At 34.8% G+C, this 18,038-nt stretch overlaps 1 protein-coding gene across 1 annotated transcript; it reads left to right on the top strand.

Annotated features, from left to right (window-relative positions):
• The first annotated feature begins 157 nt into the window (after nt 1-157).
• Nucleotides 158-11,984, top strand: LOC133806761 (probable cytosolic oligopeptidase A). Its single transcript, XM_062244853.1, has 17 exons — nt 158-622; nt 750-917; nt 1,085-1,208; nt 1,672-1,748; nt 1,874-2,017; nt 2,142-2,372; nt 2,453-2,543; nt 3,296-3,417; nt 3,854-3,961; nt 4,044-4,289; nt 9,517-9,662; nt 9,769-9,886; nt 10,081-10,240; nt 10,344-10,375; nt 10,718-10,783; nt 11,245-11,316; nt 11,572-11,984. The coding sequence occupies exons 1-17, from the start codon at nt 173-175 to the stop codon at nt 11,656-11,658; spliced, it is 2,442 nt and encodes an 813-aa protein (XP_062100837.1). The 5' UTR covers nt 158-172; the 3' UTR covers nt 11,659-11,984.
• The last annotated feature ends 6,054 nt before the right edge of the window (nt 11,985-18,038 follow it).

Genomic DNA, 18,038 nt, shown 5'->3' on the forward strand with positions numbered 1-18,038 from the left:
TCCAAAAGTAAACTTCAAAGTCTTGGTACCAAGTAGTTGCTAAAATCGTACGTGGAAAGTGATGGGATGGATGAGTGAGTGTATGCATTGCCTCAATTGTTAGTTTCATCACGCAACATAGGTCCAATCCGAAGATATTTGTCCCCTTTGTGGATAAAGTTCTCTTAGTAAAATGAAGTTATCAGTAGTAGGAGTAGTGGGGCAGTTTCACGTACGAAAGAGAGGCTTGTTAGGAGCTCTTCTAATAATGAATATGGTCATGGCAACACGCATTGGCCTCTCACGCTCAGTGCACCCTCTTCTTAAAAACTCTCACTCATTTCGTCCTTCTGCCCCTAAACATTTACTCAAATCCCATCCTTGCCCACTCTGGTCTTCTTCCTTCTCCTTCTGCCTCCACAAATCCACTATCACCACCGCTACCCCTTCTTCACTCTCTCACTCTCGCTCTCGCTCTTGCTCTGCTCTCCCTTCTTCATCCATGGCTGCTGCTGCCGCCTCGAATGCTCTTGAAGATTCCCTTCAGGCCAACCCACTTCTCCAAGACTTTGAATTCCCGCCCTTCGATACCGTCGAAGCCACGCACGTCAGGCCCGGCATTCGTTCCCTGTTGAAAAAACTTGTGCGGATTGAAATCCCTTCTTTGAAAAATCGGAAAAAAAAAGCTTTTGTCCATTTCGTTTTTTGGGCTTTTGTTCTTTTGATTGTTTTGGATTTGATTTGATTGTGTGTTTTTGTTTTTATTTTAGGAGGCTGATTTGGATGAACTGGAGCTTACAGTTGAGCCATCATGGCCGAAATTGGTTGAGCCTTTGGAGAAGATCGTTGACCAATTGACTGTCATTTGGGGGGTTGTCAACCATCTCAAGTCTGTCAAGGATTCTGCCGAGCTTCGTTCTGCCATTGAAGAAGTCCAGGTATCCACTTATTAATACATGTGAATGTGCTTTCTTTTAAAGATGCTTTTTTGGATTCCACAATTACGATGAAATGTCGAGTCTTGACAAAGAAATCATAGAAAGTGAAAGTGTATGTTTATATATATCTTCCTTATACGATGGTATTGTTTGTTTGTGGTTTGCAGCCAGAGAAGGTCAAGTTCGAGCTAAGGTTAGGACAAAGTAAGCCCATCTACAATGCATTCAAAAAAATTCAAGCATCTCCTGATTGGCATACCCTAAGTGAAGCACGTAAACGTATAGTGGAAGGTGAGTACTAAGATTATTTGATACTACGTGAATGGAGGCCATATATCTCTTCGTTTCTTTGTCGTTAAATGTTGTAAGATAGAAAACTTTCCATGTTGCTTATAGCGGTAATGAAGGGGTTGCTCTGTCATGTGTGTCATCCACAAAGGTGGGTATTGTTAAGTTATCATCATCAAAAGCTCTGTAATCTAAACTTGTTCTTGCGCAACATCGTGAGTGTATTGCTGTTGATAGCAGTTTTGGTACCTTGCTGCTGTTTTCTGATGACAGCGTATTTATATTCTGTGAATCTCGTTATGGATGCCGACTAGTTTCCAATTCTACATGTCTACATAAAAATACTTATGTTAAAGCTATAGTATGTGGGGAGTGATTGATACTTACTATTACATAGTTACTTGTATAGTTTAGCTTAATTGTCCAGTCTAACAGTTCCCCGTGTATATTTATTGTGCTTATTCAGCCCAAATAAAGGAAGCGGTTCTCAGTGGTGTTGCTCTTAAAGATGATGAAAAGGACAACTTTAACAAAATTCAACAGGTATGCTTAAGTTAGTATTGGATATGGGAACTATTGAAGCTGAAGATTGGTTAGGTTTCTTCCTCGGTCTTTTTAGGACAAAAATTTTATATCACATTTCTAATAAATCTTAAATTTATTTGCAGGAACTGGAAAGACTATCTCAAAAGTTTGAAGAGAATGTTTTAGACGCAACAAAGAAGTTTGAGAAATTAATTACTGATAAGAAAGAAATTGAGGGATTGCCAGCTACTGCTCTCGGGTTGGCTGCACAAACAGCTGTTTCGAAGGTATTCCCTTTGAAACAACTTTTCATCTAGCTGTTTCTTCTGGCTGCTCTATAAGTTTCATTCTTCAAGTTCGTTACAATTGCTTTTCATCAGTATTGCTTGATACATCTGTTTTTGTCTTCAGGGGCATGAAAATGCCACTGCCGAGAATGGTCCCTGGATGATCACATTAGATGCTCCAAGTTTTCTCGCTGTCATGCAACATTGTAAAAACCGATCATTGCGTGAAGAAATTTACCGTGCTTATATAACTCGTGCTTCTAGTGGTGATCTAGATAATACATCAATCATTGAACAGATTTTGAAGCTTAGATTGGAGAAGGCCAAGCTTCTTAATTACAGTAACTTTGCTGAGGTTGGTAGTATCTTTTATTATAATAAAATTTGTCTTCTGCAACTCAACTGCTAAGGGTATGATGAAACACAATCTTACAGGTAAGCATGGCAAGAAAAATGGCAACTGTTGAAAAAGCAGAAGAACTTCTGGAAAAGCTTCGCAGTGCTTCATGGGGTCCTGCAGTTCAAGGTGAGGCATTCGTATGATTGTTTACAAGTTCCCTTTTCAAATTTGTTCCTTGTTTGTTATATATAAGTATATATGAGAGCGTCTACGTAGGAAATGTCTTTTTGCACTACTGGGCTCATGGTGGGCTCATGGTGGGCTCATGGATAAGTTGTAATCTCATTTTTTTTATATAACGGTGCACATTAAATTTTTGATAATTTAGAGTGCCGAAATTAGAATTTAAACAACTTGTTATACGTGTTCTGTTTTACTTTTTATACGCACGTGAAATAGACTGTAATCTTGATTTCGGTACTCTAAGTTATGTCCTTTATACACTGTCATATAAAAAAAATTGGAATTACAACTTATCCATATGTCGAAAAGAGACAAAGTTCCTACCAATAGGGCTAACTCAAGTGGTTGGGTGTGTGAGTGTGTGTGGAAGGGGGAGAAGTTCAAATCCCTATTCTATTAAAAACAGAGTTTCTACCACAGAAGTCCTCATATATATAATATTATATAAGAAATCACCACTTTGGCCCCTCGGTTTAAGCCCCTTACCAAGTTTAATCCTAAGTTTCTAAAAATATCTCTCTAAACTTTTAAGTAGAATCCTAAGTTTCTAAAAATATCTCTTTGCACTTTTAAGTAGAAGCTGGTCTTCTTTCAGTTGGATTTCAAAGTCTTGTGTTATAACTATCTTACATCTGTTGATACCTTTTAACTTTTCGGGGAGAAGCTGTTGAGGTTTATTTTTTCCTTCTTTGTAGATCTTGAAGACCTTAAGAATTTCTCCAAGAAGCAAGGGGCATTAGAAGCTGATGATTTGAGCCACTGGGACATGACCTTTTGGAGTGAGAGGCTTCGTGAGTCAAAATATGACATCAATGAGGTTGGATTTCTCTTATTCTCTCTCCATGTGAAGTTGTGTGTGTCTTTGCAAGTTCCAATTTAGTATGAAACCATTGTGAACTATTAGCTTTCATTATGCACAATATATTTACTAATTTTGAGTAAAAGAATACGAGAATCTTACTGACATTTGTATGATTTTGGTTTACTAATATTTGATATAAAAAATATTGCAAAAATATATTACTAATTTTATGTTATAAGGAATCATTAAATTTTCCCATTTATGAGAGTTGTGTATTTTTGTTTTGATGATGTAAGTTATCATATGATACTTTATTTAATTATTTAAAAAAATATGAAATCTTTATTTGGTTCTAAATTGGTTTTTCTGATTTCATTTTTAATTATCATTTTGAATTTATCCAAGCCCTGAGTTTTGATTCGAAAACTTATGTGTGAGCCTTTGTACACAGGAAGAATTGCGTCCATATTTCTCATTACCAAAGGTTATGAATGGGCTTTTTGACCTTGCAAAGACACTTTTTGGAATTGAAATTGCGTCTGTCGATGGTCAGGCTCCGGTATGGATATTGTCCACTTTATTTGTGGTTTATATGTTTTTTTTAATATTTATAATCTATATAATATTTGGTTATCTTTCAGGTTTGGAACAAGGATGTTAGATTCTACTGCATCAAAGATATTTCGGGTAAACCTGTTGCATACTTTTATTTTGATCCATATGCTAGACCCTCAGAGAAAAAAGGAGGTGCGTGGATGGATGAGGTTGTTGGTCGAAGTCGTGTGTTGTCGCGTGATGGCACATCTGCAAGGTTGCCTGTGGCTCACATGGTGTGCAATCAGACACCACCAGTGGGAAATAAGCCAAGTTTAATGACCTTCCGTGAGGTAAACCTTAACTTAGAATTTGACAAGCTATTTACTAATAAAGATGATCTATAACTATTATAACATTCAGCTATAATTTTTGGAGAAAGAGAAGTGCAACAAGGAGATAAAATGAGATTATTATTATTGAAATCAGGCTCTCCGCTCCCACCTAACCCTATAAAATTTAGAGACCAGGAAAACTATAGCAATTGCTGTGTAGGTACCCTGGAGAAATTCTAATCTCTAACTTTGTGGGATAGTCCCATGTCTAACTGTTTGAGCTACCTAATTAGGTAAATAAAATGGGATTATTTTGGTTGATAGATGATAATGTAGGCGAGAAAGGAAAATCACTCTACTTCCTCAAGGCCTACCATGGTCCCAACATGTTGTAGGCCACGACATGAGATATTCACTGCTGCGGCCTCAGCTTGTCGCGCACCAAAATGCGGGATTAGGCCGCTGCCTGCAGGCTTCACCGTCGCAGCCTCAAGACCTAGAAAACTCCTAGGTCATGGCCTGGAATGTGTCATCCTCGGCCTCAACGTGATTTTTACGATCTTCAATTAGGCCAAAACCTAACTTTTCCTCGGCTCCAGCCTCGAGTCTCGAGTTTAGGGACTCGAAAACACTCCCAAACTTCATTTTCTTGAGTCTTCGTGTATCCCATCAATCGTCTAGCCACAAAATGCATGAAATCTATCAATTTACCCATTATAAAATGCACTGTAGTCTAAAAATCAATACTCATAAAACGAAGTTGAAAACACTAAGAATCAACACTACCTAAGTGGGAAAGAACTAAAAATATATAATCCAAAATGCCCTTGTCAAATTCCCCTACACTTTTGCTAGTATAAATTGCACGATTACTCATTATAAAATGCATTGTGGTCTAAAAATAAAAAAATTCATAAAACGAAGTTAAAAACACTAAGAATCAACATTACCTAAGTGAGAAAGAACTAAAAATATATATTAAAAAACACCTTATCAAATTCCCCTGCACTTAGATTTTGCTAGTCCCTTGCAAAAACAATTAATAAAAACTAAACACGCAAGTCATAGTCTTGTTGAAAGTGATGATTGTCTCAAAAGTTGCACAAACAAATAATTTTAGGAAAAATATGAATTTCATACTTAGAATTTCAATGTATAATCACTACTTAAACTCGGTTTTTGTGTATTTATGCATAATCAAATTTACCAACTCACATGCACCAAAATCAATTTATACATGCCATGATTGAATCAACAATGTCTCTTGTACAAATATTTAAATGAAACATTCACTCCATAGACACTAATTAATCACTCTCCACTAAATAGACAGACATAATCAAGGATCAAAAGGTCTTCATAAGCTTGTAATATAAGATTAAGGTTAGTGATGGATGAGAAATATACATTAAGGCTCAAATCACACCATAGCATACATTTTCTCTACTTTAAATGCTCCCACACATTTCCCATACACAGTTTCATTTGATCTCTCCCCCCACACTTGTATTTTTACAAAAGTTTTTTTTTCTTCAACTTTTTATTTGAACCATGGTTTTAAAAAACGGTTGAGGCGCACGCCTCGAGGCGAGGCGGTAAAAAAACGCCTCTGAGGCGTCGCCTCATAGAGTGGTAGTGAGGCGCACGCCTCACATGAGTGAGGCGGACTGAGGCGTATGCCTCATGTTTCTGCACTTTTTGGCTGTTTTATTGCCTCACACGTGGGGCTTTCTTAAAATAGTGTTTTGGGCTTTTCTTTTAACTAAATGGGCTTAAATTTTGGGCTTATTTTATCAGATTTTAAGTTAAAAAAAACCCTAATTTCTTCCTAACCTTCTCACGGCAATCCCCTCTTTTCTTCTCTACCATCATCTCACAGCAGCATCTCCCCTAATTTCTCCCCTCTCTCCATCATCTCACAGCAGCATCTCTCCATCATCTCATCTCAGCTCTCCCTCACACTCTTCATTTCTCTCATTTTCACGCAAGAAGCTCTCTCCTCACTCATTTCATGCATTTTATGCTCTCTCCCTCACACTTTTCTTCTCTACCATCATCTCACAGCAGCATCTACCGATTAGTGCATTTTATCTATATGATTTTAAGACTTATATAACTAGTACTTTTATGACTTTGATATGGACTTATGTGTTCTTTGTTATGAATTCTATGAATTTTATGAAATTTCATGAATTTTAGGATATTTTATGAATTTTATTATATTTTTAAAATTTTATTTGTTCTTATAGTTGAGGCGTACGCCTCGTTGCGCCTCGAGGCTTACGCCTCGCGGTATTAAGAGAAAACGCCTCGCCTCGCGATTTCGCCTTTTAAAACCTTGATTTGAACTTTTCACAATCATCCATTTTGAATTTCATTTTGGAGAAAATAGAAATTATATACATTCAACTCACAAACCCATTTAAAGACCCAATAAATGTTTCTCTCACTAAAATTCATCCCCACAATTCAAATATGCAAATATATCTATGGTGTAATGGGTTTAAAAAATTAATGTTTTTGCTAGATTAAATCTATGGTGCATTAGGTTGTTTAGTGAAAATAATTTGTTAATAGCGCTTTGCTTTTATAAAATACATTAGGGAAATTTGGGATAATGATTGCTTATCTGGTATCTGTGTGGGGATAATAATTTGATTGAAATAATAGCAATCATTGTTAATATTGAATGATTGTTCAAGGTGGAGAATTGACTCTTAACTGTTTCTTAAAATCATTGTTATAAGTACAATTGTTTTGTTCATCGTTTTATGTTATTTTTAATTTTCAAAGTTTGAAATTCTCTTTTTAATTATTGTTTTTAATTTCAAATAATAAATTGAATAGAAGTTCTCATGGATTCGACCTTTATCTATTGCTATACTAAAATAGTTGGAAAAATTAAATAATAGAATATAATTCAATTTGATACGACATACGACACACGTCAAGTTTTTGTCGAAATTCACAATGAGTTCGGAAAAAAAATGAGTTATGCATTTCTGAACTTTGGTTAATTTACTGATGGAAAGTAGATTACATGACAAATTAGGTACATGTAAGTCAGAATAAAGAGTGAGGGTTTTAGAGAGTTTAATTGTTCCCTTTCCAAGAATGGTAGACAGAGATCCATTTGCTATTTTGACCTTAAAGTCACCCGGACAAGGTGTATAGCAGGAAAAATAATGAGAGGAACCAGTCATTTGATCCGAGTCTACTATCCAGGAATCATCCTGTATGAGCCACTGTACAAGTGGCCTAAGGTGGTTCGGATTGCTGGGAAACAGCTGGTTGGGAATGACTGAGAAGCTTTTGCAACTGGTCAATTTGATCAGGAGTGAGGCTCAGATGACTGAGTTTGATTCTGCAGCATAGCCTCTAGGCTTGGATGGACGATTGGGCTTCCAATTTCCTGGTTTTCCATGGATTCTCCAGCAGGTTTCTTTCGTGTGTCCTCTTCTATGACAGCGATCACACCAAGGTTGATCACCTCGGTGATTCCCTTTGTGATCTCTAATCGATTTAGCTCCTTTAGAAATCAAAGCTGAATGTTCAAATGATGGTTCCTTTGGAGTACCCATCATCACACACGCCTTCTACTTTCTTCACGTCTCACCTCAGCAAATGTCTCTCTCAAAGATGGTAATGGATTTTTCCCTAGAATTCGGCCTCTCAGCTCATCAAGTTCTTTATTTAAACCCTACAGGAAGTCAAATACACGTTCCTTCTCAAGCATCTTATATTTTGTGGCATCATCTGAGCAATGCCAATCCTATTCATAAAACAAGTCCAATTCTTGCCATAGATTATGCAAGACATTATAAAATTGGGTTACAGATAGAGGCCTTTGCTTCTGGTCAAGTAGTTGAGATTTGATCTCGAAAACTTGAGCCGAATTGTCCAAGTCTGAATATGATTCATGGACTGCATCCCACAAGTCTTTTGCTCTTGGGAGAAAGAGGTAGGTTTGGCAGATCTCTACTTCCATGGAATTAAGGAGCCAAGTCATCGCCATCGAATTTTCAGAGTCCCATTTTGGACATTTGGGGTCAATAGAATCTGGAACTGGTATAGTTTCATTGATATATCTGAGGCAACCTTTCTCTCGGAGAAAGAGAGTGACTGACTGAGACCATTGCGAGAAATTTTTGTCATTTAGTTTATGCAGAGTAATCTGTAATGAGGGGTTTTCAGCACCTAGTGGGGGTAAGATTGGTCATGGCTGTGGTTTGAGACTCAGATGAGACTTCGCTGGAGTCATTCTTTGGGTTTGGGTCAGCTGTTTTGGCCATTGTTTGGAGTGTTTTAGTTATAGGAATGGAGGTACAGAGGTTGCTTTGATTCCATATAGACGAATAAAACCTGATTTATTGGTTAATCATATATATATATATATACACTTACATACATAGACTAACATTAAGTTTTACGTTTATAAAACAACTTGTAAAGTATCTGAGCCTAAACTCTATAAACTAAATAACTAAAAAATGATAAATTTAAATTACAAATTAATATCCCTAAAATATATGAAACAGATTAATTAGAGATTTAAACTTGAATTCCCTAACTAAAAATATCTAATCCGCAACAATGTGTGATCATTAATCCTATGTTTGGTAGAGGAGAAAAGTGGGAGGAAAGAATAATTTGGGGAGAAAAGTGGAGAGAAGAGAAAAAATGTTTATGTGGTTGGAAAGATATGTGAGTGAGAAAAATGAGAGGGAAAAAAAAGAGTTGGTCCACTAATTTCTTTCTCTCCAATTTTGGAGAGAAAAGAAAAGATAAATATTTTTATAATATGCAGTTATATAAAATTACTTATTTATCATTGTATTTAATTTAAAATAATTGATATAAAATAATAAAATTGTAATTTCACTTTTATCTTTATTTTCTTTCCACCCTACATACCAAACAACATAAACATAAGAGAAACAATGTTTGTTTTCTATCTCCCCCGTATTCTATCTTTCATCATTTATCTTTCTGTAATAAGAGGTGAAGAGAATTGTATTCACTTGTTTTTCAATGAGAAATAAACATATATTTATATACAATCTAGGGAAGTTATTCTAAGAAACTATGAGAGAATAGGAAACTAATTAATCCTAATTTATAGCTAATTTACAGTTAATATGAACTACTAATATATATATATATATATATATATATATATAGCTAACATCCTTTCAACCAAACATAGGGTAAGAAACAAGTTGAGAAAGTATGATATGTCTTGCAGGTAGAGACTGTCTTCCATGAATTTGGTCATGCACTACAGCACATGCTGACTAAGCAGGATGAGGGTTTGGTTGCTGGTATTCGAGGAGTTGAATGGGATGCTGTTGAATTGCCGTCACAATTCATGGAAAACTGGTGTTATCATAGGTATTTATTCAAAAACAAATTAGGGACTTCCAATCAACATGGTTGAATTAGGTACACAAATATGTAGATAAATTTCCTGATTGATAAAACTTGCTCAATGTGGTAGGGATACTTTAATGAGTATAGCAAAACATTATGAAACTGGGGAAAGTCTTCCTGAAGAAGTATATCTGAAGCTTCTTGCTGCTAAGACTTTCCGTGCAGGGTCTCTTAGTCTTCGTCAGGTTTGTGCAACTTTTTTTTTTAGTTAAACTGTTGTAATTTTTTTTAATATTAAATTTACTTCCACAAGAATGGGACATCTAGCTTGTTTTATCACTTCATTGCTTTTAAAATATCTGGATAATAAAAATTACCATGACAAATATTTTTAAAATTAAGGTCTCTTATACAAGGTATTGATATTCTTTATTGTCAGATTAAATTTGCAAGTCTGGATTTGGAGCTGCATACAAAGTATGTTCCCGGTGGTTCAGAATCCATTTACGATATTGATCGCAAGGTTTCTGAAAGAACACAAGTGATCCCTCCACTGCCTGAAGACAGATTCCTTTGCGGTTTTAGCCATATATTTGCAGGTTTGCCTTTTTTCCCCCCTAAATGATTTCAAATTCGATAGTTTTTCATCTTAGCAACATGGCCTTTTATACTTATCAATATGTTACTCTTTGTAACTTTTAGGTGGTTATGCAGCTGGGTACTACAGCTATAAGGTACTTATATAGTATGCTTCCTATAAGGCTATAACCTAATTGCAGGAACTGTTTCCATGATATGATGATATTATTCCACCCACCTTTCATCCTGAGTTTACCTGCAGAAAGAGGTGGTTAAAAAAAACCAGTAATGAAACATTTGGAAATCTTTAATTGATCTTGGAGCACTGTATTGTTTATTAGTTTTTAAATCCTCATTTTTCTAAAGGGTACCTGCAGAAAGACAGCAGGTTGGGGATTGGAATAAAAACACTTTCAAGAAAATTCTAGGCTTATATTTCTGTGAGCAATAAAGGTTTATCTTTTTCCTCTCATGTTGCAAATTTCTATTTTATTTAGTGGGCTGAGGTTTTGTCAGCGGATGCCTTCTCTGCATTTGAGGATGCTGGATTGGATGACATCAAGGTAAGTGTAAAAGAATTCCTCAGAAGGATCTGCCTTCATATCATACTACTTTAAACTTTGGCATTAAATTATCTATGTCTTAACATTAGCTCGGATCAGTTTTTTGGGTATATAGCATTCTGTGACACTAGTATAAATTGAAGCCCGATGAATAGTGAAAGATTCGATTTCAAAACCTGAGGCAGGATTTAGAAAACTAAACATTCAATATTGCCGAAACTTAGTTTTATTGATTACAAATTTGGAACTGGAAGTTACTTTATTCATAATGGTGAAATGAAGTAAACAATGCCTTAAACTCTAACTTCTTGTATATTCCCATAATGGTATTTAAAACTTAAAACACAAAAGACTTGTATGCTGTCTGAGTTTTGCTTAACATTTAGTTTGGATTCAGTGTAGAAATCTTTGTTGTTTTCAATGCATCATATAGCTAAGTAATTATTGTCTTGTAATTATAGGCTGTCAAAGAAACAGGTCACAAATTCAGAGAAACTGTCCTTGCTCTTGGAGGTGGAAAAGCGCCGCTAGAGGTCAGACTCTGTGATACAGTATTTTTGTTTTCCTGTTTCTCTCTGGAGAATTTTTATGTGAATCCAACATTTCTTCTTTGCTTGAGAACTGTTGTGTCTGTTCATTTTGATATTCTTGCTATTTTACTCAAATCCACACATAAATTGGGGCTTGCCATGGGAACTCCAGTACCATTGTTTTGTGATTCTTAATGATTGCTCTTATTGGTTACAAGTTTCTAAATCTCATTAAGCCAATTTTCTGGACACCACCAGGTATTCATAGCATTCCGAGGCCGCGAACCTTCACCAGAGGCACTACTTAGGCACAATGGACTTTTAGATGTTGCAGCCTTTGCTTGATTTCCAATGTTGATGATCAGCTGTGAAATGGAGCTGCAGGCTTGTTTGTGTGGTTTTCTAATCGTCGAGCACACCGGTGATTGTAAAAACCAGCCAGCCATGAATTCTGAATTGGGTAAGTGTGGAAATAACTGCCTGGAATATTCTTAAGAAGTAGCAGCAATCGTCTGAACACGTTGCCTTACAATCTTCAACTTTAAAAGCTAAAACTCTAAGGGGATGTCTGGCACTTGTCTTAATTAATGTTTGGTCAACCATCGTTTGCAATAATAGAGCATAGCATTGCAAGTGCATAGAAGAATATAATGAAAAGGAAATTTTTTTAACGAACTGCTCCCCAGTTTTAACTTGGCCTGTCGTTTGTTTGTGCTCACTGGACAGGAACATGTTTGCCTCGTAAAACATATATTTTAAAAAAAGGTGAATAGGAACACAGAATATGAAATGATTGGTGAAAATATTTTTTTCAAAACTTGTTTTGGATACATTATTATATTATTGCTTTTGAAAGAATGACCCAAAGAAATATAATATTTTTAAAATATTGTGGGACTTGTCATATAGAAATAGTATAGTAAATGAACAAAACAGATGATGGGTGTGTTTGTTAATTTATTTGCTAGAAAAAAATAAAAAGTTATGAACTGAAAAACAAGGAACACGTAAGCAATAATTTCTATTCTATTTTGTCACCTAGTGATGAGTGACAAACCTTCAACAGCCATCAAGCTACTTTATCATCGTTTCGCCCAGTGACGAGTGATGTCTTTAGAGTGAAATAATTTTCATTCTATTTTGGTTAAACGCTCCCCCTAGGATTGCGAATGAAGTGGCTCACTCAAACGTGGAAAGTCCCAAAGTTGGTGGCCCCACAATTTTTATTCATTCTCATGTTTTAGCTGATTGTCAGCCTTCGTATTTAATAAAATATCATTTCTTTAACAAAAAAGAAAAAATAAGAGGAAAACGTAAGCAAAATTTTAGGATTTGATTTGGATAGAGCTTTTAGAAATGAACAACTAATCAAAGGATTTATATGGCCCCACAATTTTAAAGATTTTGAAACATAAAATCATATTTCCATATCAAGCCAAATAGCCAATCAAAATATACAATAACATGCCTTGGAATTTAAGGGGTTAGTGGAATAAAATCTATTTTCATTCTATTTTTTTTTGTTTGGTTGCAATTTAAAGTATTTGAATAGTATTATAATAGAATGGTTTTTTCATGATGGAATGGCATTGAGAGGAAATATCATTTACAACAGATAAATTTAAGCTTTCATGCAACTTATTACCCATTGTTTAAATAATATGCCTAAGTTACAAATTGTTGGAAAAATATACTCCAAAATGCAAATAGGACCAAAATGTCCATCTCATAATTCCCTCCCTCATTCCTCTCCTCTTGGTTTCTCCTCTCTCTCTCTCTCTCACCTTTCCTCGTAAAACTACCCAGTCGAACTCAACCCATTGCCCACAATGACACCTAGAAGTTGATCCAATACTTACTCCTTTCCCAAAAAGTTGATCTAGGTGAAGCCAAAATAACCAATTGTTGATTCCACTAGATGATAGCGACTTAGAGTGGACAAAAGGTAAGTATGAAAGTTCAACAGATGAGAATGATGCTAAATTAGAAGAACACTGAAATCTTACGCAAAGGCATGGTATATAGATTACTATGCTAGTGATGATGCTGGTTATAGAAATTACAAGAGAGCACAAAGGGAAGATGATGTAGTATATCCAAATAGTAAGCTGCCAAAGCCAATAAGCGAGAGCATTTATGAGAATGAGAAGATAGTGCTTAGGCAGAGATTTAGATAAGCACTTCAGACTTAAATGAGTTTGCAAAATGTGAGGTTTGAGTTGAAAAACAAATTTGAAATTGAGGCCACCAATAGACAACTTTGGAAAGCTAAACAAAAGGGAAGAGGGAATGTGGGTGGTGACTATGCTCAATCATATAGGAATTTAAGATGTTTTGCTACCATGACTCATATAACTAACACCAGTTTGCTCAGTACAACAACATTTTAATTTGTTACACAAGGGTCAAAAGTGGTTTCTTAAGTTGATGTCGACCATATTTTTGGCTCAGATAACTATCTTCTAAAAAAAATAGCAAATTCCAATTAAGTGTGCCTGCTTTAGATCAAAATCTTTCAACCACATGATACTAATTTGACAATTTAGTTATTTTTTTTTAATTTTAGGTAATGTTTTACTAGTATAGTGAGAGATATTCTTACACACATAAATTGTACCCGTACTAATGTGTCAGTTTGTAACCATATAATTATTTTCACCACACCTTTAGTATAGTGGTGTCCCTCGTGGTTTGGTACCCATGAGGTTTAGGGTTCAATCCTTGAACCCTTATTTGTAAATTATATATAAGATCATATATTGTCTTCTTCATGTGGTATGTGTTATTCCTTTTTGTAGTAGTGTATCCATCCCTCTCCTTCGGAGTTGCTTGACACTACTTTTCCTCAAAAATGTGCTAAATGATGACTGGTCATCTGAAGTCCCTTTCTAGTTGATAATTCTATTATAAAATAGAGCTCAACATAACATGTTTTTGTACTTGATTGTAATATGTAATATTAAAAAACCATATAATTATTTTAAAAATAAGATCATGTAATTTTTTTATTAATAGGTAATAAAACTATCACATCAATATGTATGTAGTTTAATTATAAATAATTCGTATCCTATTATTACTATTTCTTCTTTTGTATTGAGTTATATTCATATCCCAAATTAGTATAAATGTACATTTTTTCTATATTATTATTAGAATAAATAATATTTTTGTTCTCGAACTACGATCAATCCAGAAGTTGCCCCCAAATAATTCACGATGTTAAAAATTTTCCCCGAACTTTTAATGTTAGTTATTTATGAGACTTTCGTTACATTTTGTTCAATTTTTCACTTTACATGCTTATGTTGCATTACACTGTTGACAAAAAATAATGATGCGGCAATGTAAGGGGTGATGTGGTAATAATATGGCTGATTTGACTAAACATGTCATTTTGACTTAAACCTTTAAAATAAAATAAAAACAATTAGAATTAATTAAAAATTCAATTTTAAAAAACTAATTTTCATTAAAACATAAAATAAAACAAAACTTAAAACTTAACAAATAAATATATAAATCCATTAACTTAAGGAGGCCGATTTCATCCCGCTTTGTACGGCTGTAGGTCGACTCCCGCACAGAATATGTGCATATTTTACAAACTGCATTGACAAACCAAGTAGCTTTAACTGACAAGATTCTGAAGTGGCTTTAACCAAGTAGTTGCGGCATGGTACTTTTGTCCCAATGGTTTATAGGTACATACCCACCAAAAAATAAAAAAACCAATAAAAACTTACCATAGTCGGTTTTGATGACCGGTTATAATTTAATTGGATTAAATTAAAATTGTTACAAGGGTATTATTGATTTTGTCTTCTTCAGTGCTTTTTATATTATTAGAATAATAATTTTTTTTTGTAGATTCCAAATTAGTGAGACACATGCAAGTAAGTAGCATAAAGCAATAATACACATTGATTTCCTTGTTTTTAACACATTAGTTAAACTACGATTCACGTTAATTATATTGATTCCTTTAAAATACAAATCGTAGACTTTTTTTTTTTTTTTTGTGATTTTACCAAATTTATTTTTGGTCATATAAGTTTAAGGCTATTAATTGGACTTTTTAGAACTAGTGTGACGAAATCATTAAACGTGTCTTGACTCATTTATATTTGATATTGAAATCATTTTTATTGAATGGTTGTTAATTAAAATGTTTAGTGTTTTTATGAATTTATACTTAGTGAACATTGTCCAAAATTTCATGAATGCAATATGTTTCTTGGAAGTTTACAAAACTTTTATATTGTAAGAATTTATTGATTAAAATTAAAAAAAAATTAATAATACAACATATTGCAAGATCGTGAAAAAAAGAATAATTATCTAGTAGACAAGTTTATACTAATAAAGTTGTCCTAGTTACTTATGTAATAGAGTTTCACTTAGGTGATAATAAATGGATTGGTTGGTCTGCTTAGTCAAGTCTGTTGGTGAACCAAGAAGGTCGATCGCAAGTTGACGTAACTATGATGTCAGTGTCACTTGATGAAATATTTGGTGAAATGAGTAATTGACCTGCAAAGACATCACATATGCTTAGTGCTTCACTTGTCACCGTATAGTGTTCGTCGTCATGCTGAGTATAGATCACATCCTCATAGAGCACATTTAGTCTCACCTCATTAACGACATATACCTTACCATTGATGTACCAGAAATTTGAAATTCCTGTATTGTACACACTATTTGTCGGGATTGACAATTTATAATATTTCATCGGGGTTAATGTTCTAATAGGGATAACCACCACGTGATCTTCTTTCAATTGAACTCCATCCCCTCTATTGTTGAGTACATCACTTTCATATCCTATGACAACCGTGTCATCATTATAGTGAAGACACTTCACTGCGGAGATAAAGTGTGTAAGGCGTATTTGACAGGTAGTGCAAGATCGAAGATCAAATATGTAAAGTGCATGGTTTGTGCAGTAGACTTCATGAATTCCACTTGCATTTGGCATCCTATAATGGTACAAGTGAAATGTTGGAGTTGGGATGTGTATTTATTAAATGAATATTCTAATTGGAGTATAATGTAGAAGTTAACTTAAACCAAAAATAATAATCTTGATAATTATTTATTACCTGTAATAATTTCTCAAAGTGATGTCCCCTGGTTGATGTTCAACATAAGTAGCCATTATTTCACAAACTTCGACCCCTGTTGTAAGCACACGTTTTGCTGTGGCCGTATTCAAATCCCACACTGTTACCTCTTGTTTTCCTGTGGTGACCACTAAATGACTGTTTCGCCAGTGTATGGTATTCGAGAAGGTTGTAGTATGCAAGGGTTTTGCTAGATACTATTGCAAAATCTTATCTCCATTTCTGACATCATAGAGTCTTACAATATTGCCTCCACCAATCCCATACAACATAGGATTTCGAACTGGAGCATGGTAATGTTTTTTTTCCTGGGGACGTGGTAGGGTTAGATCATCTCTTTGGTGGAATATCCCCGCCTTGAATTCAGTTGTCTCTACTTCCCATGAGGCGAATGCAGATGTTTCCATAAAATCATTTGCAGATGCAACTAAATACGTGTTAGTACTTTCGTCGATCTCCTCTGTCTCTACTTCCCAACATTTTGACCAGCAACAAGATTTAAACTGATCTGATGGGTAAAATATTTTTTGAACCTGCTTTGAGAAGACACTTGTTAGGTAATGTGACTTCATTTATATTTAAACTATTTAATGTAATATTAAGCAAATTACAATTGTTTACCTTGTCGTCTTCGAAGTTAACTATCCTGCATGTTCCGTCTATATGTTATCATTGCTTGGTATGGTCTTGATTTTAAGATAATTGCATAGGTTGCTGCTAAATTATCGAAATACCATCTATTGTATATACATTTTTCATGACGTTTTGTATTTGGATGAAGACCATCTGGGAGGAAGAAGTCCTCGTTATAACCTAATTGTAGCAATTGGATTGTTTCAGCTTCTCTAATGTGTGATCTTACCGGGAGTAAAGGTGCCATAATGATCTGAAACAATAGTTGACATTTTTAAATTTAAGGACGCATTAATTTAATAAATTTTAAAGAGTTTAATTAGTATACAAATCATTACTTTATATTAAAACATTCACTGGTTAATTCCATTAAAAATTCAAAAGAAATTAAACTACACACAATCATCCTAATATCTTGGTCACATATAGTTCGTAATCAGTCACATAAAACAATACTTAAATAATTTTGGTTGTAGATGATAATATCTTAAAGACACATTGTCCAACTACATGTGGTAATTGTAATCATTCCCAAACGATTCTTGCGTTGAATAATGCACGTCATTGTCATGCTCCATGAATTCATTCCCTGATTCTGTGTATCGTGCTACTTCTTGGCTGCTAGTAGTTGCCCTTCTTCCTCGTCCCAATCGTGCACCCTGATTGGGGCATGTGCGGCTGTTATGGGCTAGCTTGCTGCATTGTCCACGTGCTCTTTGTTTGTAGCCTGTTCCATCCGATGAAATACTTGGTCCGGCATCCCTGCGTGGTCCTGTGTTCCCTTGACCCTTTGTTATCACCCGAATAGGGTCCTGTATTATGTTTGGGTTGTCTCGGTAGTTACGTGTTCCATGGGCGTTATTTGTGTCTCCGTGGATCTCGAAACCTTCCTTGAAAATTGTTGTGAGTCGAGCAATTTCATTCTTTGCAGTTTGAAAGTAGATTGGTAATTTTGAGGCATAAAAG

Source organism: Humulus lupulus, chromosome 1 (genome assembly GCF_963169125.1).
Source record: "Humulus lupulus chromosome 1, drHumLupu1.1, whole genome shotgun sequence".
Classification (NCBI taxonomy): domain Eukaryota; kingdom Viridiplantae; phylum Streptophyta; class Magnoliopsida; order Rosales; family Cannabaceae; genus Humulus; species Humulus lupulus.

Coding starts and splice junctions, on each gene's coding strand:
- LOC133806761 (XM_062244853.1), top strand. CDS start 173: ATGAAGTTATCAGTAGTAGGAGTAGTGGGGCAGTTTCACGTACGAAAG. Junction 1,749..1,873: donor ACTTTAACAAAATTCAACAG/GTATGCTTAAGT, acceptor ATTTATTTGCAG/GAACTGGAAAGACTATCTCA. Junction 9,887..10,080: donor GGTCTCTTAGTCTTCGTCAG/GTTTGTGCAACT, acceptor CTTTATTGTCAG/ATTAAATTTGCAAGTCTGGA.